The sequence below is a fragment of the Brassica napus genome, chromosome A5 (assembly GCF_020379485.1).
Source record: "Brassica napus cultivar Da-Ae chromosome A5, Da-Ae, whole genome shotgun sequence".
Lineage (NCBI taxonomy): Eukaryota > Viridiplantae > Streptophyta > Magnoliopsida > Brassicales > Brassicaceae > Brassica > Brassica napus.
In genome coordinates, this window is record NC_063438.1 from 23,612,643 (window position 1) to 23,637,949 (window position 25,307).

A 25,307-nucleotide genomic window follows, 5' to 3' on the forward strand; every position below is an offset into this window, starting at 1 on the left:
CATTTAAAAACAAATTTAAGGGATGAAGTTTTTCTCTGCTCATCTTTTTTAAGTTATGTTTTAATGAATTATAAAAGTAAATGACGCAAAGGTATGTTAGGCGAAAACTATCCGACTAATTTATGTTATATCTTTCAAAAGCACATATACATAATCGAATAGTATTACACAAAAATAGTATTACACAAAAACTCTAAAAAATCTAATTAATATATTATTTAATGATTTGGTATTAGTTAAATATTAAGAGTTTGCATTCATTTTTAATTATATATATAACACTCAAGAAATAATATTTGATAAATTAATATACACTAAATCGATAAATATTTTCTATTTATGTTCAATTTATATAATAACTAAATAAAATGAAAAAAAAATCTATCAAATTTGTTTAGAACTATTTATTTTATTTTATTTAAGTAAATTTATTTCTTTTTTTTTACTTTAAAAACTTTATAGCTTTCATGTGTGAGTTACAAATGAAATTGTTTTAAGCTTTAGATTATATATCTTCGAATTATACAAACAGCATATAATAGTATATACAAATTTGAAAATATAAAATATATAGAGTTTAACTAAAAATATACAAAACTGAAAATAAATGTTTTAAAATAGTATATTTCAAACATTTTAGTTTCTAAAATTTGTATTAGTTTATGTTTCTTTCGCTCAAATTATACTAGAGTTTAACTATAAAAAATTAAAAATATTTCAAACACTTTTTTTAGTAACTTTTTTAATTTAAAAATTGAGTACAAATTAGAGCAAACAAATTTTATTATGAAAAGAAAGACTCTGCAGGGATACCAAGTTTTTGTTCCCTAGCTTGTCTCAAGGCCAAATTGCCATGTTTCATTATCCATCTAAAGCTCACTAATATCTTTGAATTTATTCATCCAAACCTTCTTATTTCTCTCACCCGGTGGATTTAAACTAAACCGCAGAATTTTATAAAATATAAGTACTAAAATCCAAAAATTTTCTTGTTTTTAAACTATCAAAGATTATTTGAAAAAAACCGTAAAAATAAAATTCAAAAAAAAATTCTAAAAATTTCGATCTGAAACCATATTCCAAACTAATAAATTTTTTTTTTTTATTATTTATTTTTGTTTGTTATTTAATTTCGCAAAGAATTAGGGACCATTTTACCCTTTAATGAATGTCATTTTTGTGACTTCTCCTTCTAATGCTCTTTTTGAGACATAAACTTCAAAAGGTGCTATTATTGACAATTGCCCATTTATTATATAACTATTCTATTTTAGAATAAACCATTGGAGATAGTTATATGTTTCTTGCCCTAAAGCTGGATATTCAAAAAAAAAACTCTTTACATGGGCCTGACTATTTAAACTGGGATGACTAAAACTAAATAATTGTCGGGAAGTTAAATGGGCTTTATTGGATTTTGTAACGCTTTCATTTGGGCCGGGTTGTTACTAGGCTGGAGCATGAGATGGGTCGAATATATGTGAATGGGTTTCTGGAAAACAAAAAAAAAAACTGGAAGGAAAAAAATCAAAAACGAGAAATCATTATCAAATCAAGGAAGCTTCCTCTGCCAACACAAACAGTTTCCCTCGATCTCTTGCTGCTCTGGAGAAACAGCTTCCTCCAGAAAACGAAAGGTGAAAAGAGATCTGTAGTATTCGTCGGCTGTCTTTGTCAAATTATCAGGTAATTCGGATCGATCATGAATTTTGATAAATGTAATCTTGTTCGTTTTTATCTCATTGATCGAATAAGTTTTTTAAGTGACAGTATTGCGCAGTTTATTAGAGTGACGAATTGTTTTTAGATTAATTGCAAAATGTTGTCTTGGTCAGCTGTCACTTGGTCCCAATATCATCACCTAACGGCCCTTTTATTATAATCTTTCTCTTTGCTTTGAGTAAAAGGTATATTCAGATTATATTCAGGTTTACATAAGTGTTTGGTTTCTTTTGGTGGTACTTGGAGAAGTTTGTGTTATGCAGTGGGAACTAGTTGTAGGGTTGACCTTTTTTAGGGGAGGGTTTAGTAGCTGACTTGTGCTATTTAGTTTTTAATTATAGTGTTTGCAGTGAGGGGAGGGGGGGAGAGGTTGGTTTCATTTGTATGTGGAGAAAATGGACGATGTTGCGGGTTTACAAGAGGCAGCTGGAGCCAGATTTAGCCAGGTTGAGTTAATCGGAAGAGGATCTTTTGGTGATGTCTATAAAGCGTAAGTATATATATATATATATTAAGCTAATCTGATGTTTGTAAAATATCTTTAGCTCTTGTCTGAGTTGTCTCCAGATAGAAACTCTGAGAATGATAACTATTAAGTGTTCATGCTTAAAAAAGAATCAAAGATTGGGGTGCTTATATTGACACCAGTTGGAAGAAATGGAATTTCTGGAATACCACTTCTCTTGTTAGTATATATGCTATATAGACTTTCTAAGAACGATTACTGAGCTGCTGCTTACCAGGTTTGATAAGGAACTCAACAAAGAAGTTGCAATTAAAGTCATCGACCTGGAAGAATCGTGAGTTCATTTTCCATTTTACTTTTTTTTTCTTTTGTATTATCTATGGAGTTAAGCCTTTGGGTATTATAATCTTTGATGTCTAATAAGGCGGGTAATTACTTTTTATAATTGTATGAATGTTACTTGTTCACGACTTTTTCAAAGATTAAAGGACAATAATTTTTTTTCTGCTTTCAATAGAAAAACAGATTTGGTATGTTTTCTATGCTCAGTGATATTTCCTTACTAACCTTCTTACTTGATATATGGCAGAGAAGATGAGATTGAAGATATCCAGAAGGTATCTCTTGATTGACGTCAGTTTCTGTGGTTAACATTTGTGTACTAAAGATCTTCGTTCTCATTTTCTGTTTCTGACCCCAGGAAATTTCGGTATTGTCACAATGTCGTTGCCCGTATATTACCGAATACTATGGTTCTTACCTTCATCAGACCAAACTGTGGATCATCATGGAATACATGGCCGGTGGTTCTGTTGCTGATCTTGTATGTCAACTCACTTCTTTGCAAATTTTAGTTAGGATTCTAGGAATTAGGAAATATAATTCTCTGTGGTGATGCAAGTTATAATCCTCAAAAGCAATCTATCTTGTGCAGCTTCAGTCTGGTCATCCGTTGGATGAAACATCAATCGCTTGTATCACACGTGATCTGCTTCATGCTGTTGAATATCTGCATAGTGAGGGAAAGATCCACAGAGACATCAAAGGTTTTTTCTGTGTTTATCATGTCTTCTGGTTTTATGTGATCAGATGTGTTTTAACTTTCTTCCTATCTTTGCAGCTGCTAATATTTTATTGACCGAGAATGGCGATGTTAAGGTGTTTCTTTTTAGCTTTTTTTAATGACATTACAATATGAGACTTTGCACGAAGCGGGTCGTCAACTTGTTTTTCACTCTGTATCAGGTGGCGGACTTTGGTGTGTCTGCACAACTAACACGGACAATATCAAGAAGGAAGGTACTTACTCTATTATGCCAATGATCTCTCTTAATTTTGTTTCTTATTTTCTCATCTCCTGTTGTGCAATATATCTTTTATATTCCCACTATAGGAAGGCCGTTAATGTATTTTTCTGGTCTCCTTGTTTATGTTGCTGCTTGCTTTGTGCGGTTTTAATTAGTACGGAGTTAACTTTTCAGTTCCAACGATTAGTATATTGAATGATTTATTCAGTCCATTTGCAACTTCCAGTCCAGTAACTTATGTAGAGCCTCGTATAGTAGAATCATGTGCACGTTTCAGTTGTGGGATTAATTTTAATGGTATAAGCAATGTTCTGAAAGATGGGAAATGACTAAATGCTTCTCTGGTCAGTTTGTACAACATCTTATCTTTACTTCTTGATGACTTAAAAGTTTTCGCTCTTGATCTGGGTTCCTTCCGCTAATATGTTAAAGAATGACAGACATTTGTAGGAACACCATTTTGGATGGCACCAGAAGTTATTCAGAACTCAGAAGGATACAACGAGAAGGTATGGCGCCTTCACTTCTCCTAGCTTGACATGTCTTGTGTGTCTGTAGATGCTATACTTGATGCATATTTTGAATTGTTTCTGATGCTGGGATTGTTTTTAGGCAGATATATGGTCGCTCGGAATAACAGTTATCGAGATGGCAAAAGGAGAACCTCCCCTAGCTGACCTTCATCCTATGAGAGTGCTTTTTATCATTCCTCGGGAAAATCCTCCTCAGGTTACACATGTTCTTAATAAACACGATAAAGTTAATCAAGACTATCACTGCCATTTGTGAAGTCGCCTATAATTTTTAACGTTCTTTCTTTTCTGTGCAGTTAGATGAGCACTTTTCCCGTCCACTGAAGGAGTTTGTTTCATTATGCTTGAAAAAAGTCCCTGCTGAGGTACTTGCAATGCAATCTGCAATCCTTGCTTTTTTATTTCCAGCAGTGGTAATTTTGTAATTTTGTAATTTTTCAAAATCTCTTATACAAGTCTTACACTTTCAGAGACCAAGTGCCAAAGAACTTATTAAACACAGATTTATTAAGAATGCTAAGAAAAGCCCGAAACTTCTTGAGAGGATAAGGTTTGATGCTTTTTCTGTTTTTTTTTCTCTTCAACAGCTCCGGTTTGTGCTCTAGTTTTGCTACTTTTCTTGTTTGATTGTATGTCAAAAGTAATGTTTAGATGTTTTTTCCCGTATATTGTTTTGATCTTTTATATGCCAAAGAAAATCCAGAATAAGCACGACTGTTAATTTATCCTTTTTTTCTCTTTGAAGAGAACGACCAAAGTACCAAGTAAAAGAGGATGAAGAGACTCCTCGGAATGGTCCCAAAGCTCCATTTGAATCATCCGGTACTGTTAGAGTGGCTAGAGATGAGAGAAGCCAAGGAACACCTGGATCTAGGTTGGATGAATTCTTCCCTTGGGGTTTCTTGTTTTATAAAATCTTTATTAACTTGTAGCTACAGTTTTCAGGGAAAAACTGTCAAAAATGCTGGGTGGGACTTTAGCATTGGGGCCTCTCAGGGTATTGGAACAGTTCGTGCTTTAAAACCTCCTCATGCAAGAGAGAGGCGCCAAGAAGTTCCTTCGACTCAGACTTCGCAAAGAGCAACAAGAGCTAGTGGTAGTCAGTTGTCACCCACTTCTGGTATTACAGTTAACGACTATGAAGACGGCTTCCACGATGAGGTAAGATCATTTGCCTCTTGTGTGCCAGATGCAGTCCGTCTCCTTTTACACCATTTCTTTGCTGTAACCACTGCACCTGGAAAATTATTTTCTAAAGCATTTATGTTATGTGTGTTTCATGTCATTTGAGTTACCATTTATAGTATGCACTTAGTCAAGTTTCACGTGGAGAACTCCCACAGCGTAACCCTTTTCTTTTGTTTTCTAACTTAGTAATGTATTCTTACCAATAATTATGCTTCTAAATTCAGGAAGATTCATCGCTCAGTGGATCTGGAACTGTTGTCATAAGAACCCCGAAACGTTCTCAATCATCTTCAATATTCCGTGAACAAATCTCTGCAGTATAAAATCTCTGGCAGCCCTTTGCTACATCTTCTACGGAAGTTTTGTTTATTCCAACAACTTGTAATAATGATTATGGTTCTGCCTTGCAGTCTAGCAGCGGGTATGCATCTTTGGATGATGCTTCAGCAAGTGGAACTGTTGTTGTCCGTGGACAGCACGATGACTATGCGTCACCTCGAACTCCAAAATCAAGGCTAGGGAATCAAGATAGAACTTCGAGTGCCTCAGAAGATAGCCTCGCAAATCTCGCTGAGGTTGGTGAACTACTTTAATCTTATCTCTATGGGTTGTCTATATTTGTCGTACTAGCTTTGGCCTTTGTTCTTATGTAATGAATTTACATGTACCTTTACGCTGCTTTGGATATCTTCTTCGGGTCATCTTGATTTATCTTAGATTTCTTATATTCAACTCCACTTCTTCTTTCAGGCAAAGGCAGCACTTGACGCAGGTTTCAGAAGGGGAAATGCTAGAGAAAGACTTGGGATGAGGAATAACAATAAGGATGGGAATGTTAACCGAAGAAGGGAACAAATGACAGAAGATTCTGACTATTCCAGGTACATCTAGATCATAGCTTTTGCTGGTCACATCATTGCGCGTGGTTATTCCTTACATGAAGCTTATAACCTATGCAGAAATTCCGGCGACAAGTCTGGTAAACAAAAAGCACTTCCAAAATCACAACAAGTGAGTGATGAAGAAGAAGAAGACCCCATATGGGATTCATTGCCTGCATCGTTGTCAGTATTGCTCATACCGTCCCTAAAAGAGGTATTCATCGGTATTAGTTAAGATGTAAGAGAAGAAAAGTATTCAAGAAGATCAATGTATTCTGGTTTTGTGGTGGTAGGCTCTTGGTGACGATTCAAAAGGGTCCATTGGACGTGCATTGTCGAGATCCCTCGTGGCAATGGAACGTGAAAACCCTGGTTCTTGTGAAGCCTTTGTTGCCAAGCTTATTGAACTTTTGGGAAGGTAAACATAAATTTAAAGACCAAACACATGTCTGGTCATCTGAATGTGCATTGTTACTTGATCTAATGACTCCTAAATTCATAACAGTTCGAAAGAAGCTTCGGTGAAGGAGTTGCAGGACATGGCGGTCCGTGTTTTCTCCAAGACTGCGCCCGCTGATGCGGAGAACAAAAGAAAACCAGCTAACAAGGAGTTTAGTTCCAACACAAATGTTAGCCCACTCGGCAGATTCTTACTCTCAAGGTTTGTTCGATAGATATTGATGATTGTCGAATGAAGATATGATTTTTGAAGTTTGAATATGGGTTTCTTTGTGCTTGTCTCTGCAGATGGATAAGCCAATCATCTCGTGATCTTTAATCTCCCACCCTGAGACACAACATATATAGAATCATTGGTTTGTGTTTTTTCTATTTTTTCTCATTTATGCAATTGATTTTTCTTTTTGCTATTTATGTGCATAATTTGTTTTTAAAATATGTATTTATAAATTCCTTATTTCTTTTTTTTCGTGGTTTACCTTTTTGTTATTGTTTTAGTGATTTCGTAATGTTATTTTCCATGTTTTGAGGACGAGGCACATTCTTCGTAGCTGTGTATAATCGAGGGGTTGGCTTTGTTGTTGTTAATACTTCCAGAACAGCTTTCATATTATTGTTTATTTTTATGAATAGCTTTCTAGTTTGGCAAGTGGTTAAATATTATAACAAAAAAACAGTATTGATCGATAGAAAACTATGTATTAGTAAGAGTATGACATCATATTATACACTTACTAGTTACTAGGCTAACAAATAGCAAATTTCAAGGCAGGTGTAAAAACGTGCATAACTTAGTGTTACTATCTGTAGTATAATACAGTGGGTATCTTCCGTTCCCGAAAATAAATTTTTTTAGAGTATATATGTTTATTAAAAATTTAATAAATGTATATAATTTAATTTATATTTTATGTTATTATACATTTTTTAATAATTTTCCACTAATGAAATTTAATCAATTCAAATATTCTCAATTAATGTTTTTTATAAATATAAAAAAATATCTTAATAATATAGAAAATTTATCTTTATAGAACAAGAAAATAATCTAAAAAATCTTGCTTTAGAGTATAATTTTGTTTGGGCATTTGCTAGAGAGCCCGTATATTTCACATGAAGAAAACAAAAGAAGATTATATTCCACGCACCAATAAATTATCAAAGAGTCAACACCTGAACCGAAACTTTTTTTTTTGAGAACTGAATCCTGAGCTGAACTGAACTGAATCTTGCCTAAAGTAAATAAAGTTGTCTGGTTTCTTTTTTCGAAACTTAAATCAGCCATTCACCTTTTTGTACTGTAAATCATTATAAATAGTTATCAACTTCAAAAATCAATAATTATAAGTTTCGTACTACTTAGCGAGTATGAATGTGAACAGATTGTGAAGGACGGCGGTCACAAGTTCGAAAAGGAAAATTACATTATTCTAATTTTATTAGGTAAATGAAAAGGAGTTGACGGCATCATTGTTAATGTCAAAAACGGCCACGTGAAGCCTAATAACTCTCTTCGAAGTTTTTTTTTTTTTGAACTGTAAAATGTTAAACCCGGATCTATTACATACACAAACCTAACCTCTGGGTGGAGGTACAGTCCATGGATAGACTCTTTTCTAGGTATTCAAATGAACCGAAAGCAATAGCCTATATCCGTATGGCCAGCGGGGTTCGAACCAGGGTTCGCCGTATTGGGTTTAGCAGGGGCGAAACCAGAAGTTTACTATTATGAATGCATTTTAATAAAAAGAAGCATTAAGGGGAATCGAACATGAAAAACTATGGGTGCATACCTTTTTTTTTTTGCTAAATTGTAAATGTCATTCATGGAATGGAATGAAGGTTTGGTTACAAAGAGATTGGAACCAGAATCTGCTAGAAAGCCATTCTGTTTCTAGTGACTGCAAAAAAGTTTAAAAAAAAAGTCCCTAGAAAACAAGCAAATTAGTCCTAGTCTAATGATAAACTTTGGAACTAATAATTAAGAAGAACAAACGACAACAATATTTCCCCAAGATAACACTTCTCAATCTTCCAGTGAACCAGTTAATCAAGAGTATAGCTCATACAGGTTGCTTGAAGTTCCAGTGGAACACTCACCCGAAAGTGGCTCCCTTGGGCATCGACGGAGACGGCAGGCAAACGGCTCCGGAGCTCCTTAGGAGGAGGACGACAAGCAGACCGACAAGAGCTAGCTCGACTGAAGACAAACCAAAATTTCCCGACATGACCCCGATGACGATGAAGAACAAATTCAGGCCAAGCGCATTCGGTAAATAGCTCCCCAAACCGGCCACGCGACACAAACATACGGAGGCGACATCAAGGGAACTCGAGGTAACTTCGTCGGAGTTAAGAAAAAGGGATTGAAGCACAGGAGGAGACACGAGTCACCTCAAAAGCATGCACAACGATAGCCATTACGACTCTGTTCCCAGCATAAGACACGGCGCACTGGGTCGTCCTCAAAACCCTAGTCTCCGATGTCAAGAAGCTAAGAGATGAGCCACCAAAGCACCACCGTTGACACCATGGCAGTCGTCGATTGAACTATATAAGAGGTCCTCCGAGCGATGGGCCAAGACACCGCCTTTTCTCCAGACGGAGAGGAGAAGCTCACAGAAACCTTGAGTCAAGCCGAACCAAATCACACGGGTACAGGACAGAGCCGACAGAGAAAGGAAGAGGCCGCGACGCTAGTCCATCCTCGCCGGCAGAGGCAAGATCAGATCTGACCCAGATCTGCTCCGATAGACCGGTAGAGGCTGAATCGAAGGCTCCTTAGCCTCACCAACGGATCCACTCCTCGTAGGTTTTCCAGAGAGATGACATACACATGTGTCTCTGGTTAGATTCGATACAACGAAAATCCAGAAAACTCAACAAGAAGGAGAGGATAGAGAAGGAGAAGCTAAGGGGAAAGGCCTAGGAAAACATCGGAACGGACAGTGGGGCGACCGGAGGTAAGGAACCCCCAGTCACCGGAGGAGAAAGAATAATGACGGTGGCGCTAGGGTTTGAGTGGAGGTGATGAGAGACTCTCGAAAGAAAAAAGTTTCTCTCTCTCTCTCTTGTTTGGTCTATTCTGACTCCAAGTCATGGGTGCATACCTTGATTTTTACCACATAAGCTAACAAATTTCAGTTGTTTTAGACTTAATTTTTTAAATCTTATAATTTATATGGAGGCACATGCATCCGTTATGATCAACGTGCCTTCGCCCACTGGACTACCATCACTGGTTTAACTCTCTTCGAGGTTTCATGGGAAATACGACAGTTCAAGCATCACCCAACACTCGTATGCTGCCGCGGTTAACGGCGCTTTAACGGTAACGCCAACCGCCTAAATTACGCTTTTCCCGTAATATAATACGACTGTTAAATAAACAAGTTTAATTTCGTTTCCTTGATTAGTAAATGAACACACAACTAGGGTGAACAAAAAAAACTAAATGTATACCTACTACGTCAGTAATAGACAGTGATTCCAAAATTATTCAGACGATGATTATGAAAGAAATAATTAAAAGGAGACACGAGTGCGTGTTACAGTGTGTATAAAAAATAAGATACGTAAAAGGAATAAGTGGTCCTCTGTGTGGTTGTAGAGTTCCAATAAGGTGTTTTGTACAAAGCATAACTCTAACACGTGGCTCGCACTTGGACACGATGGGACCAGCTTCACGCGCGCTCAAACGTTGGAACGAATATCAGCGTCGCTCAGCCGACGCAACCATCTTCTATAGTGACTGCCTGTCATGTTACCACATTACACAGCCGCCACATGTCCCCATTAGTGTAACATGTGTCAAGATGAAGCTACTATCGTCCCATTACATTATTGCTTCGAATGGTAACTACAGTTCTAGCAATACGGGACAAACGGTTCAACTGCGGTGCGATTTTTATAATTATAAAAATATATAGGTATATGATATATATAAAGATTTTTGTTATTGTTAACTGCGGTGCGGTACGGTTTATAACATTCAAAGCCTATGTTCTCATTCTTCTTCATGCGAACCCCTGACTTTCAGAAGTGATATTTTGCGGTGAACAGCCTAGGAAGCTCTAAGATGGTTTGGTAATTGATTTACAGTTTTAAAATTTTGTACTGAAATCTAATTAAAAAGATTACTTTCGTCCATAATAGGGAGGAAACAGTTTCTCTTAAAACAAACTTATGTGGGAAGTTTGATTTGCCTTGGTTCCGATAATTAGCATGGTAGTTCAATACCAAGCGATTTTATTATCGATTGCATTAGTGGAAACGGAACACACTCAAACTCAGATTAAACGGTGTAATGGCTCTTAGGAAAAATTCCACACTGAAACATAAATGAATTTTTATCGAAATTGACGGACAACCTAACTTGGAATATATAAAGAAAATTAAGGAAAATGTTTGATTAAAAGTTAGATAGGAAGAAGTAAGTTCTTCACGCTCTAATTAATGAAATGTCTGTGATTGATGTTACTTTTGAAACTAATATGGAAACTACATTTTTTGTATAAGTAGTTAATTTTCTGGAGATGATTCAATGCAGTGTCTAGTGGTTGGGTTACTTTTCAAGCCAATAAATTTCTGGACCATAGCTGTGAAGGATCAAAAGAAAAGGGCTGTGTAAGCAATATAGAGATAATATATGTGGTGCTGTAAATGGCCGACTTCAAGAATAAAAAAAAGAGAGGGAAATATCTGGTTGGTCGAGATTGAAATTCTGGATGACCTTAATATGCAGCGTGTGGGTCCTTCCAGAGCAAAAGCGGCCGCCGAAGTTAATCTTGTTTCACACGTGTCTTCCATAACTAAAATGAATTATTCCCCAGCTCTAGTAGTAATCCGTGCAATGAGATTATTAATTTTTTTTTTTTAGATAAAAAGATATTAGATGTTTAATCTGAATAACAGTTTGGTTTTCCCTTGTTTTTTTATTATTAGTCTCATAAAATATAACTATCATTTTAAATTTATATTTATTTTGTTTTGTTTGGTTAAAATGAGTGAAGTTTTTCATTATTTTTTGTGATAAACTTAAAATTACTATTATTTGTTAAGTTTCATGTTATATGAATTTTAGACTGTTTTAATGTCGAACCAATGGTTTCATTTTACAATTTTTAAACTAATGCAAATCAAATCAAATCTAAATAATAGTTGAAGAAAAATGACATCTAATAATTTTCGAGTTGTTTTTACAAACAATGTTGGTGACATTTTAAGATTATGTATTTTATATAAGATATTCTAATATTATTTGTGTTGTTTGAACTTTTATATATGCTAGACATAATATAAAAAGTTGTATATTATACTCATAGATTTTTTTGTTATTGAGTTTAATAATGAAATTCTATTAATAGTAGTTTTTATACAATTTATATTTAATAGTTATTTTTATTTTATTTAATTTTTATTTTCTAAATCTAATAAAATTTACAAAGTAAAACAATTTGATTTTTGAATGGATATTGACATTTCTATCTTTTTATTACTATGTAATTGTTTAAAAAATAAATTGATATTAAGAAAATACACAAACTAATTTTAATACAAATGGACTATTGTAGGTTTCAAACCCAACATACATTAATAAAAAAATGGACAGTGTATTAATGAATCATATAGAGTGAAAAGTTGATGAGAATCTTGGAATAGTCTTGTGAAAGAAATGAATCAAACTGATTCACCAAATCCTTTTTTGATAGAAGCGTTAATCTTAACACACTGCAAAATATTTAAAAGAAAAATCAAAACTTAGGTTCTGAAAATTAAGCATACAAATTTTTTAAAATTTAGTAATATGAAGAGTAAATGATGCCTAGTCGATTAGAGCCATCTCAATGGTTAGGCCACCAGCAAAAAAAATACTTATTCCACAAACGTTCCCATGATCTTCATCCCAATTTTCCACATTGACTTGAATGATTTCAAATCAGACACATAAGTTATTGCAGCGATTATAGGAGAATGAGAAAATTTTGTAAGATTTCGAGTTGATGGAATGACTAAAATGAATAGGAGAAGTGAATCTTATATAGGTTTACTATACCTACGGCAATTCACAATGTATCTCCGTAGAATACCAAATTTAATTGCATATTTGTTTTACCATGCCAAACAATCTTTGATATATATATTGCCATAACCTGAAAATGTGATTCTTTAATTTACCTTGCCCATCACTCACGATAATTAAATATTTTCCAAACCCACATGAAAGCGGTTTAATTCGGTATGTGTACACTTGATTGATAATGGTTTAATATTCTTAACCATAATATTATAATTTTCATTTAGGACAACCTTTGCATTCCCTTACAACAAAAAATATGTTATGTGCATGAATAAACAATATAAAAAAGGACTCCAATATGTATAGCATCAACAAAATCTTGCATTAAGAATGATAAGCTATGACACAAACTGAAATAACTTGAGAATGTAAAAGGAATAGAATTTGTTATCGATCTTGTTAGGCAATAGCCTGTATTTATACAACATATAGAATTCTAAAGTGATAAAGCTTAGGACTAGTTACATCATTATCCTTAGTCTAAATAGTCGTTATCTGAAGATATAGTAGTTATCTCATTACTCCCCCTCAAGTTGGAAGTATGAGATTTCGAATACCCAACTTGGAAATAAGATCTTCAAATGAAGGCCGTGGCAAGGCCTTAGTGAGTATATCGGCAAGCTGGTTCTTAGATGAGACATGAGTAGTAGAGATCAACTTAGACTTAAGAGCATCACGGACATGATGACAGTCACGCTCTATATGCTTGGTACGTTCATGAAATACCGGATTAGAGGCAATGTAGATTGCTGACTTGCTATCACAATAAAGTTGCATAGGTCCTGGATGCTGAATGCCGAAATATTGTATAAGACCCTTCACCCATTTTAGTTCCTTTACTGTTTCAGACATTGCACGATATTCAGCCTCAGCAGAGGAGAGCGAGACGCAGTCTTGCTTCTTTGTTCTCCATATGACCGGAGAGTCACCAAGAAAGATGAAGTATGCGCTTAAAGACCGACGAGAAGTGGTACACGAACCCCAGTTAGAATCACAGTAGGCGCTTATCTGAAGTGAATCATTAGCTTTTAAGAAAATTCCTTGGCCAGGGCAACCTTTGAGATACCTTACAACACGGATAGCTGCATCCCAGTGAGGTAGTAGTGGTTTCTGCATAAAGCGAGCAAGAATATGAACAATGTACCCGAGTTCAGGTCTTGTGTTAGTCAAATATATCAATCGACCAACAAGGCGTCTGTACTGATGTGCATTTGCAAGGGGACCAACTGCTTTAGCCAGCTGATGATTAAGTTCAACCGGAACTGGAGATGGTTTGGCGCCAAGAAGCCCTGTCTCTGCTATAATATCTAGTGCATATTTCCTCTGTGACATGTAGATACCAGAAGCATTCCTCGCAACTTCGAACCCAAGAAAGTATTTAAGCGTACCGAGGTCTTTCATACGGAAGCAACGATGAAGATAGTCTTTGAACTCTTGGAGAGCAGTAGTGTCATTGCAAGCGATGATAAAATCATCAATGTATATCAAAATATGTATACAGACCGAACCGCAAACCTTAGAGAAGAGTGAATGGTCTGCGTAGTCATGAGAGAAACCAAATTGTGTAAGAGCAGTTGTAAGCTTCGCGTACCAGCAGCGTGGAGCTTGACGAAGGCCATATAAAGATTTCTTTAGGCGACAGACTTTGGTCGGATCTGAGCACGTAAAACCCTGAGGTAGCTTCATGTAGATCTCTTCTTCAAGATCTCCATGCAAGAAAGCATTGTGAACATCCATTTGATGGACATACCAGTTTAATGCTGCCGCAAGTTTCAAAATAAACCGCACTGAGGCGAGCTTTGCAACAGGGGCAAAAGTTTCATTGAAATCTTCTCCCTCAGTTTGATGATTTCCCAAGACAACTAGACGAGCTTTAGGTCGTTCAAGAGTACCATCGGCATTGTATTTGTTAGTGTAGAGCCATTGATTGCTGAGAGCCTTCTTTCCTGGAGGCAGTGTTGCGATATCCCATGTATTAGTACCATCAAAAGCATCAATTTCTTTTCCCATTGCATCACGCCATATTTTAAGCTTCACAGCTTCTTTGAATGAACGAGGAGGGTCATCGGCAATGATATTGGCCATGAAGACGCGATGCTTGTCTGTAAATAAGTCATCAGAGACATAGCTAGATATAGGGTAGGGAGTGATACCTGAGGACGTTCGTTGAGGACCAAGATCAGGCGAGGAGAGAGCATGAGAGAGTTTATTATTATCAGTAGTCTGAGCAGAGTGTGAGACATAGTCTTTAAGTAGTATGGATGGAGTTTTCTGTCTAAGTCCTCGTCCAAGAATCTCTGGAATACCTGGAGACGAGCTTTCTGCAGGAGTGGGTACAGATGAGTGTCTGACAGGTGACGATGGTATATGAGAGTCAGTCACTGGCTGAGGAACAGAGGATGACGTAGTATCAGGGACCGTATCTGCAGCTGTTGTCGTATCTGTGGGAATTACCATTGTAGTAGGATCTATAGTTGGAGTAGGTAGAACAGGAGATTGTTGCGTGGAGGAGACGTCTTGAGGTTCCGAACTCCCCCTGGATGGTATATTGGGTAGTAGCCAGTCATCGACAGCAGTATCATAATGATGAAGAGGTGGAGAAACATAGTTATCAGTGTCAACTCCGGGAAACTTTGATTCAGAGAATGCAACATCACGGCTTGTGAAGAAGTCTTTAGTCTCGAGATCATACAGCGACCACGCCTTCTTGCCATACGGGTAGCCTACAAATATGCAACGTCGGCTTCGGTCACCAAACTTATCTTTATCACGTGCTTTGCGATGAGCAAAACACAAACACCCGAAAACACGTAACTGATCAAGATCTGGTTTCTTTCCAAACAGTAGCTCATAAGGTGTTTTGCCATGCAGAACCTGAGATGGAGTGTAGTTGATTAAGTGTGTTGCAGTAAGGATGCTTTCTCCCCAAAACGTAGACGGTAAGCGAGCCTGAAACAAACACGCTCGTGCTATGTTTAGTATATGGCGGTGTTTCCTTTCCACGCGACCATTCTGTTGTGGTGTATCTACACACGATGTCTGATGGATTATACCATTTTGTCGAAAGTATCCAGATAAAACCATGAATTCAGAGCCATTGTCCGTTCGAATCTGTTGGACTGATCTACCAAATTGCTTCTCGCAAAGAGCAAAGAAGTTTCGAAGTAAACTCGCCACTTCTGACTTTTCCAACATCAGATATGTCCAGACAGAACGGGAGTAGTCGTCAACAATAGTAAGAAAGTATTTGGCTCCGCAGGAAGAAGGGGTTCGGTATGGTCCCCAAACATCGCAATGTATTAAAACAAATGGTGACGTAGCTTTATTAAAACTTTCAGGAAAACTAGAACGAGTTTGCTTAGCCCGAAAACAAATCTCACAGGACTTTGCTTGTTCAGAATCAAAACACATGTTATCTAGAATAGGTAAAGAAGACAAAACACGAAAAGATGGGTGCCCAAGCCTCCTGTGCCACAGTTCCGAAGTAGAAGCATTCTTATACTCAGTCCGATGAACACTCGCAGCTTTGACTCCCGTAAAATAATAAACTCCCTCACGTTCTTCACCCGTTCCAATCAGGGTCTTCGTATAACGGTCCTGCAAGACACATAGAGTATCAGTAAAAATGGCTATGCAGCCTGTTTGTCTCAGTAAGCGAGAGACTGATATAAGAGTGCAGTTAAAGTCGGGAACATATAGCACATCTCGTAAGAAATAATCCCGACTAAGCACAAGAGTGCCCTTTTTAGTAGCACTGGACATACGACCATCTGGAAACTTTACTGAAGATGGTATAATATCAGTGATATCGCTCAGAAAAGCCAAGTCCCCTGTCATATGGTGAGAAGCGCCCGTATCAATAATGACATCATTTAACTTAGTTTTACCCGACAATCTCTCAGTAGATATATTGGTTGACCGAGATGTTTGAAGAAGCTGAAGAAGTTGAGCTATTTGATCGTTGTTGAGAGATGACTGGGATGGTGTAGTAGTCGTATTGTTAGAGACAACTCTGGTGGAGTTTGAGCGACCCCGTCCTCTGTTTGATGAGTACGATGAGCGACCACCACGGCCACCGCGTTGACTGGATCCTCCTGTGTTTGTCTTTTGTTGTTCTAACCACCAGTCTGGATAGCCATGAAGTAGAAAACACTCAGAGTTGTCATGTCCTTTGCGAGAACAATGAGTGCACGTTCGGTTTGGATCACGAAATCTTGTTATAGCAGCAGATTGTTGAGTTTGTTGAGAGTCATTGGTAGTTGAAGTTGAGTGGACCGAGAATCCTATAGCCTCTGTTTTGAGTTCCGATGAATGAGACGTATTGTTATGTTGTTCTTCTCGAATCACACGTGAGTATACATTGTTGATGTCAGGTAAGGGATCTTCATCAATGATCTGTGATCGAATGGTGCGGAAGCGAGATTCGTCAAGGCCAAAAAAAAATTGATGAACACGAATTTCTTCACGTTCTTTCTCAATATCAGATGCAGCATCACATAAACACGATCGAGTTGTTTTGAGGTTGTCGAGTTCCTCCCATAGCTTAGTTAGGCGTCCATAGTAGTCGATAACAGACTGACCGTTCTGCTTGCAGTTATTAATTGCATCCCGAAGTTGATGTGTTCGGACCCCATTTGTAACGGAGAAACGGCGCTTTAGATTATCCCAAAGTTTATGTGCTTCAGGAACAAAGGATACCGTGGATCGTATCTTTGGATCCATGGACGTGCGGATCCAACCCACGAGCATCGAATTTGTAGTAAGCCATTGAGAAAGCTCAGGGTCGCTAGAGGGTTTTGGTATTGTACCATCAATAAACCCGAGCTTCTTCTTTGCTTGTATTGAATTTGATAGCTCCGTAGCCCATTCTGTATAGTTATCACCTTTTAACAGAACAGAAGTGATGAGAGCTCCTGGATTATCTGATGGATGAAGGTAGTATGGTGAGGACGTAGTGATATCTGCAGGTTTTGCAGGAATTATCGTAGAGGAAGTAGAAGAATTAGTATCGGCCATGTTCCTTGAGTGTTAAGAAACGCCGTTTTTGGAAAAAAAATTAGGGTTTTCTGATCTTTTGCTCTGATACCATGAAATAACTTGAGAATGTAAAAGGAATAGAATTTGTTATCGATCTTGTTAGGCAATAGCCTGTATTTATACAACATATAGAATCCTAAAGTGATAAAGCTTAGGACTAGTTACATCATTATCCTTAGTCTAAGTAGTCGTTATCTGAAGATATAGTAGTTATCTCATTACAAACATTGTTTTCTTCTTAGGTTGTAGATAAAAAAATACTCATCTTTTATGTGCGTGTAAGATTTTTTTAAATGACTGATTGTAGTTTTCTCGATAAGTATTATAGATAATGTTATTGATAGAAGTAAGAGTGTCTACGCTACAACTTTAGGCAGCATTGTAGAGACAGGTTGACAATGTGAGAGTGTCATAAAAAATCATTTTCGTTAGCGTATAACCCGCTTTTACAATGATAGCTTCTTGGACTGCAAGAGTCTACAGCAACCTGAGCGTCAGTATTGGCATAATGTTACTCATGTCCTTTCTCATTGCGATGCTACAAGCAGCACTACCAATATCAAATTTGGCATGTTTGCTGAAGCCTTTACCCCTCAAGTTGCTACCACGGATTTCGTGTCGAGTACTTATATTGTCTTTGGTGGGGTTTAAGAAATCTTATGTATAACAACCTTTGATCCAACACACTTATGATGTATAAATTAAGATTGTCTGACGGTTTTGTTTTAGAGTTTTTATGACCAAAATATAATCACTAGTGTATATCTTGGCGAACCCATGCTCTGTATTACAATTTGTATTTTTGGGTTGATTCTCTTCACACTCCTGATCGGTAACATGCAAGCAAGCTTCAAAACTTAATTTTCATGACTACAGTTTTTTTTTCTAGCGAAAGACATTTTTTAAGTTGGTGGAAAGACATCATTACAATGGATGTCTGTGAGAGTTGAGGAATAGAGAGTTAAGCGACGAGACACTAAAGAATGGCTAAGACATCGTCAACTACCTCTAGAGCTTCAAGAACTTGTCCGTAGATTCGTTCAATACAAATGGCTTGCATCCAGAGGCGTCGATAAAGAATTAATCCTCCAGTCTGTACATACAGATTTACGCCGAGAGATCCAACGCCATTTCTGTCTCGCTCTTGTCCGACGGGTACATACATCAACTATCTCCTCACAAGATTTGATTGTTTTTCATTTCATAAAATCACAATGTTTTCCTAAGTACATGTCCCGTTCTTCTCTCAAATGGATGACCAACTTCTTGACGCTATATGTGGATGCCTTGTATCATATTTAAGCACGGCATGGACCTACATATTCCGTCAAGGTGATCTGGTGGATGAGATGCTCAAGTTTCTCTGCTCCGCTTTTCACCTTCGAGACAAAAAAAAATTATCTGCTTTGCCCTTTCCTAGACCTTCTTAGATTCTCAATTTTCTCTGCTCAAGGTTCTTGACGAAAAGTTTCTCTGCTTTATCCTTAATAATTATCGGCATGAGCTAAATCACAAAACGTGCATGTGATTAATTGAATTAAAATAGAGAAGTTTTTATCGCCATTTTTTAAAGATCGATCAAGCCGATACGTCAGCGTCATAATTTTCAAATTACTACGAAACTGCCACGTGGTCAAGATAATGTGAACGCATTAAAACCAATGCTTTTTTTTAATACATAGGAGATTTTTACGAGTTTTTAATTATAATGTGATCCTAATAGTTTCTACAAAACCATCTTCAATTCATCACTCTATATTTTATTATGATATGTAGAGCTAATTTTATTTTAGCTTATTTTTTAATTAAATATATTTAGTATTTTATATTTTATTCTATATATAAGAGAAAAATATTTGAGAAAAATACAAAAAGTAAAGTCCACTTTTATTACTGTTTTTATAAAATAAAAAAAATAACAAAATGTATTAGATATAGTCTGACATATACTTTATTAATTCTGATATAAATAATTTTCATAGCTTAATACTACAACCTTGCATGCATTTTAACTCATCTTCATTTTCCTAATTAGACAAAAAAATATTATTATTACTGTTGTAAATTAATTTTTTCAAATTTTTGATGTAGAAAAACGAAATAATTTTTGATAACCAAGTGGTTTTGGCCTATTGGTAAAAGGGTGCTTCCGTCATGAGTTTGATTTTTTTTTGCCACCCATAGACGCTTTAAATGACAAGAAAATCTAAATTTCTATGGGTTTTTTTGTGATTAGTTCTTAGACCCGAAATCCTTTAGATCACATCAAGATTATAAAAAAAATAGTTCTATTTATCAAAAGTAAGGCTTTAGTTCGGAAATTAAGCTGTAAGTATTTTATTTTTGCTCCTTATTAAATACTTCTGAGAGGAGAATGGCTTTTAAATAATGTTTTGTACTCCTATAAAAAAAAACTAAAAAGAAAAAGGATTTGTGACCGTCGCTGATTCGCTTTCTTTTGAAAAGGATTACTCTCGTTGCTTGGTCGTCGGTGCCGCCTCCCCTCTTTTATTATCTAATATTATGAAATAACGAGATGCATCCACGTGGACTACAGATATAAACTAACCGTTGGATCTACACGCAAATCACGAAGGGATGGATAATTTTTGTCCTTTTTGATTGCGTAGTTGGAGACAAGAATCCAATCAAAGCTCTCGTTTCTGCTTCTCATTATGAAGCCGGTATCTCTCTCAACTTTGTATACGTCGCCGTTCTACTCTTTTCTTGACCACATTGCAATTCATTTTACACCAACCCATTTATTTTCGAGCAATTCTCTCCAATAAATATTTTTAAACTTTCGTCACAAAAATAACACTCAAAAAATAAAATAACCAAAACAATACTTCTTCCGTTTTATAATATTTTATGTTTTGCTTTAATGCATAAAAATTAAGAATTTTTTTTTTTTAGAAAAATATTTTAAAAATATAATTTTAAAATCAATTAACCAATTATAAAAAGACGGTAAAATCTAATTAGTTGAACAGTTTCCAATAAAGTTAAAGTTAACATTAAAATCTCAAAACTTCATGTAAATTGAAACAAAATAATCCTTCTAAAACATCATCTATATTGAAACGGAGTAAGTACTTTTTTGTTTTGAAAATTTTAATATTTATTTTTTAAAATTTGAAACCCTATCCCCAAAATCTCATCCTTCAACTCTAAACCCTAAGTCTAAAGTAGTTACGCCTTACGTATAAATACATATTTACCTTTTAATAAAACTTATTTTGATCATTTTTTCATTAAGTTTTATTTTTGTGAAAATAAACTAAAAAAACTATTTAAGGGAATTTCTCTTTATTTTATTTTTTTCGATCCATCGCATCATCATTAGTCATTTACTCTCAGAAGATTAAATATCAACCTGTCTTTAGCTCACAACTTTTTTTCAATCATATTAACCCTCAACCCTCTAGGAAAAGAATATTCAAAAATAAAGATTATAGATTTCACAGTTAGTTTTATGAATAGTGTTATCTTATGTTTGTCCAATTCAACTCGGAACCACTCAATCTTATATTTTAAAATAATGGTTTACTATTTTTATAAAATATTATTTTAAAATAATGGTTTACTATTTTTATAAAATATTGAGATATCAACGATTAATTTCACAGGAGAGTTTTTAACTAGATATGTAGGGTTCTCAGGTAAAACAAAATATCAATCATAGTCGATATCTTTTTCTGAATGAGAAAATATAATTACTCTAGTCTTATAATTTTCTGGCAGTAAACTTCAGGCAAAATCTTATCATATCAGATTAAAAATCAAAGCTAGGACAGGCGCTGTCAGAACCTAATAATAAGAGTGTTAATGTTCATTTTTTTGTGTGGAAGCTCACTGATCCAGTGATTTAATTAAGCGTTCATTAATGCTTTTACACCAAGAGATCTAGATTTTAATTCTTAGAAAAGATGAAATTATGCTAATTAAAGAAGAAAATACTTACAAGAGATTTGGCGCAAGGAATACCAGCAAGTGTGGATTCCATAGAGTGACTCAGGTGATACAGTCAGACGTGAATGATTCCATAGAGTGATTCAGGTGATGCAGTCAGACGTGAATCTCATATGACATATATAATTATCGGCTGTAAAATCGTTAGTAATATTTTTTATAGTTGTAATAACATAATCTAATGTTAAAAAAAAATGTTCATCTTTAAAACTCAAATTTGGAAGTTCGGAAAAGGGAGTACGATGCCCATACATGGACCCTACTTATTGACGTAAGTGAGAAGAGTTTTCAAATATACAGAAATTGGGCCCAAATACGCCGGCTGCCTGCTTAAAGTTTCCACCATTGTAAAAAACAACTTTCTTTTTAATAATAATCATACTTTTAATTGTGTTTTCCTATACTTCAACCACAATTTGATTTAACAAAACAAAGAAAAGGCCAATAAAAGATGCCGGCTGATTGATTAGATAGTACCTAGTAGTTCCAACTTCCAAGTAGTGATAATTACATCATGGAAGTTAGACGAACATTACGAAGATTACCAAATTAATAGTTGGAAATTTGGAAAAACAAATTACATAAGGAAAAGATGCATAGAAACAACATGGTGAAAACCAAGTCGCAAAAAAGCACACAACAAAAGTTCAGATCTCCGGTTATGTACATAACGATACATGTCATCTAAAAATTATACTTTTTCTCCCTCGATTTATATAATAATTTCTAAAAACCGATAATAATTATTTTAGAGTGATGGAGAAAAAAACTACGTGAAATTATTCTCTCAGCTGCAAAGCAAAAAACGCATGCGCGAAACCGGCAACACCTCAGGCCTGTTCCACCGGAGGAAGCAAGTTTAGATCTAAATCTAACGGCTGAGATCTCTTCTCCATCCCACTTTCGAAATCAACGACCGATGAAGAATCAGAGTCGCTCTGGGCACCACAAGCCATCTTCATAGAGACATGCATCACCGGCGACACCGGAAGCTGACCACGACCTCCGTTTCCGACCCCCATAAGGTCCAAAAAGTAGAGAGGACGCGCCATTGGGATCTGGTAACACGCGCCACCGCCGCCGCCAAGACTCAGCTCAAGTTGAGGTGGAACAATCCCATCAGTCACCGCCGGAGGAGAAGCGTAGTCAAGGGTGCTGCTCTGGCTAGGGCTCCGCGCGAAACCGCCTCCACCGGAGAGCACCTTCTCATTCAGCTCAAGAAAATTCGTCTTCGCCTTAGCGCCACGGAAATCACGCGCCGCCTTATCGTAAGCACGCGCCGCCTCCTCTGCGGTATCGAAGGTGCCAAGCCAGACGCGGGTTTTCTTACCCGGATCTCGGATCTCGGCGGCGTAACGGCCCCAAGGACGCTTCCTCACGCCTCTGTAACGAATCTCCTTGGCATTATTGTGGGTCGGGTTAGGAGTAACCGGGTCGGGTTTCAAACCCATCTTGGCCATAACGTAATAATCGGAGAGGGAGAGAGGGGACGGTGTGATAATTGAAGGTGGAAGGAGAAGGAAGGTGTGTTGTTTATATATATAGATGAAGAGAGAGTAAAAGCGACGCTCCTTTTGGGGCGCTTTGTTGTGAACAGTCAAAGCCTGTAATGGCTTTAGCGGCTTCTCTTTCAGACACCAGCGGTTTTCATGGTTTTCTTTTTAACCTCCACTTATCCTATGCCACGTGTGTATGTGTGTCTGTTTCCTCCTTCGAGGACTATTGTTTTTTTTTACCATCAACCCTTCATTTGTGTTTTTAATTTTACAACCAAGCGTTTTCATTATTATGTGCGTATATTTCAGAGCATTAATTATTTAAATGCATTCGATCAAAATATAGACATATTCTTAAAATGCTTTAATTGAAAATATAAAATTTTGAGATATCATATTATCACTATATCTTTTTAATTTAATTAATGATTTTTTTTAAACTTAATTGACAAATATTTAACACTAGTTGATTTTTCCATGATCATGTACGGATATAAATATTTACATAATAAATACATTATAGTAATTTATCATTTTTAAAAATTTATGTTGTAATAAATATACATGATCTATTTTAAATAATATTATGTTATTTTTATTAATCCTATGATTTTAGATATATAATATTTTGTCTGTTTGGTTATTACTTGGATATATCGAATAAAATTTACTTTTCTGATTCAACCTTAATATTTTTGTTCTACAAATTAAACATTTTATTAATTTTTATATCTATATTTGATTTGATTTTTCTTTGATTTCTATATATATATTAATAGTAAGACTATGCATAGTTTAACATATGTTGTTTTGTGAAGCAAATAGTAAAATTAAACGAAAGTATCGATCAATTCATAGTTACACGAATGAATATAACAACTATAGTCTTTTGAAAGTTCATGAATATATATAAATTATATAAAATAACTTAATTGTAAGAGTTGGTTAACATCTCTATGATATTATTTGAAAATTTTATATTTATTTATTAAGATGTTGAGGTTTTCTATAATTTATATTTATAATGCAAATAATAATTTTAGTTATTTTTTATTTATTTTGGATACAAGAATTTTGGTTGATCCAGTTACTCGTTTTATGGATATATTGTGTTACATATATTTATTCCAATTAAAGTACGACTATTTTTAATGTAATTTACACAAATTGAATTGATTGTATTCATTGTATTAGTTTGGTTATTTATCTTAGGTGGTTAAGCATATTTTTTTATTTCTTTTTAAAATGAATTTGGTCTATGGTTATTTGCAAAAAAATAAAATTAGTAAATTAAAAAAGTGATGATTTGTATGAAGTTGCATAAAAACATAATCTATAAATTTTAAAAAGGAAGATTATTTTTTTACTTTAATATCAAATTTTTTGTAAAATTTTATTTTATAAAATCACATAAATATAAGAAGGGAAACTTTAATTAAAAAAAATATCCAAAAAATATTGTTTTTTTTGTCGTCGGTATAAATAGACTCCTATAACTCTACAAACCAAAAAATATCTTAGTTTGTTTTATTTAATTTATTTTTGTTATAGTTTGGAAAATATATTTATTTAATAAAATAATTTTAAAATTTAATATATATGTATATATATATTATGTTGTTTGATGTTATTTTTAAAAGGTAATATTATTTTCTAAATTTAAAAAAAAAAATATTTTGTGAACTTTCCTTTTTATGAATCATATTATATATATAATATACTTTCGTTTTAAATTTTTATAAGTTTTCTTTATTATACAGGTACTTGAAAAAATTATAAAGAAAAGAAAATTTAAATAAAAAATGGAAAAGAAAAATAAAAATATTTTTTTCAAAAATGGCAGTTAGATATATTTAAATTATTAAGGATAATGTTGTAATTAAGCATCATAAAACAAAACGTGACCACGACACTGATTTTTCAAATAATAATATAGAGATTGATGTAGTTGGACTATAAAGTTTTGAATTTAAATCATTTAAGTAACATTAATTTTTTTTTGTCAACTTACAATGTTAAATAGAAACTGATTTCACTATGAAACATATTTGAAATTTTATCATTGTTTAAATATTTATGGCATGGTAGAAACTAATCACCCAAAATCCTTTGTTTATTTTTATGTTTTAAATTTGAAGATTAAAACTCGTTCATTTTTTTTTTTTTT

General features: G+C 34.9%; 2 protein-coding genes across 4 annotated transcripts; one reads left to right on the forward strand and one right to left on the reverse strand.

The window, feature by feature from the left end:
• Positions 1-1,510: 1,510 nt before the first annotated feature.
• On the forward strand, positions 1,511-7,178 carry LOC125574775 (germinal center kinase 1-like). 3 transcript variants are annotated; one of them, XM_048779820.1, is made up of 21 exons: positions 1,511-1,686; positions 2,064-2,212; positions 2,466-2,522; positions 2,778-2,805; positions 2,889-3,011; positions 3,123-3,234; positions 3,309-3,346; positions 3,434-3,487; positions 3,936-4,004; positions 4,108-4,224; positions 4,325-4,393; positions 4,499-4,578; positions 4,774-4,902; positions 4,967-5,189; positions 5,441-5,533; positions 5,627-5,791; positions 5,967-6,097; positions 6,176-6,311; positions 6,391-6,515; positions 6,603-6,758; positions 6,845-7,178. In XM_048779820.1, the coding sequence occupies exons 2-21, from the start codon at positions 2,118-2,120 to the stop codon at positions 6,873-6,875; spliced, it is 2,031 nt and encodes a 676-aa protein (XP_048635777.1). In that variant the 5' UTR covers positions 1,511-1,686; positions 2,064-2,117; the 3' UTR covers positions 6,876-7,178. The 3 variants fall into 3 exon arrangements, with proteins under 3 accessions (XP_048635777.1, XP_048635778.1, XP_048635779.1); XM_048779821.1 differs by having other exon boundaries at positions 2,073-2,212; XM_048779822.1 differs by having other exon boundaries at positions 1,531-1,686; positions 2,051-2,212.
• Positions 7,179-22,183: 15,005 nt separating this feature from the next.
• On the reverse strand, positions 22,184-23,271 carry LOC106397060 (ethylene-responsive transcription factor 4). Its single transcript, XM_013837602.3, has one exon. It carries the CDS (start codon positions 23,102-23,104, stop codon positions 22,475-22,477), a length of 630 nt encoding a protein of 209 aa, XP_013693056.2. The 5' UTR covers positions 23,105-23,271; the 3' UTR covers positions 22,184-22,474.
• Between the last annotated feature and the right edge of the window lie 2,036 nt (positions 23,272-25,307).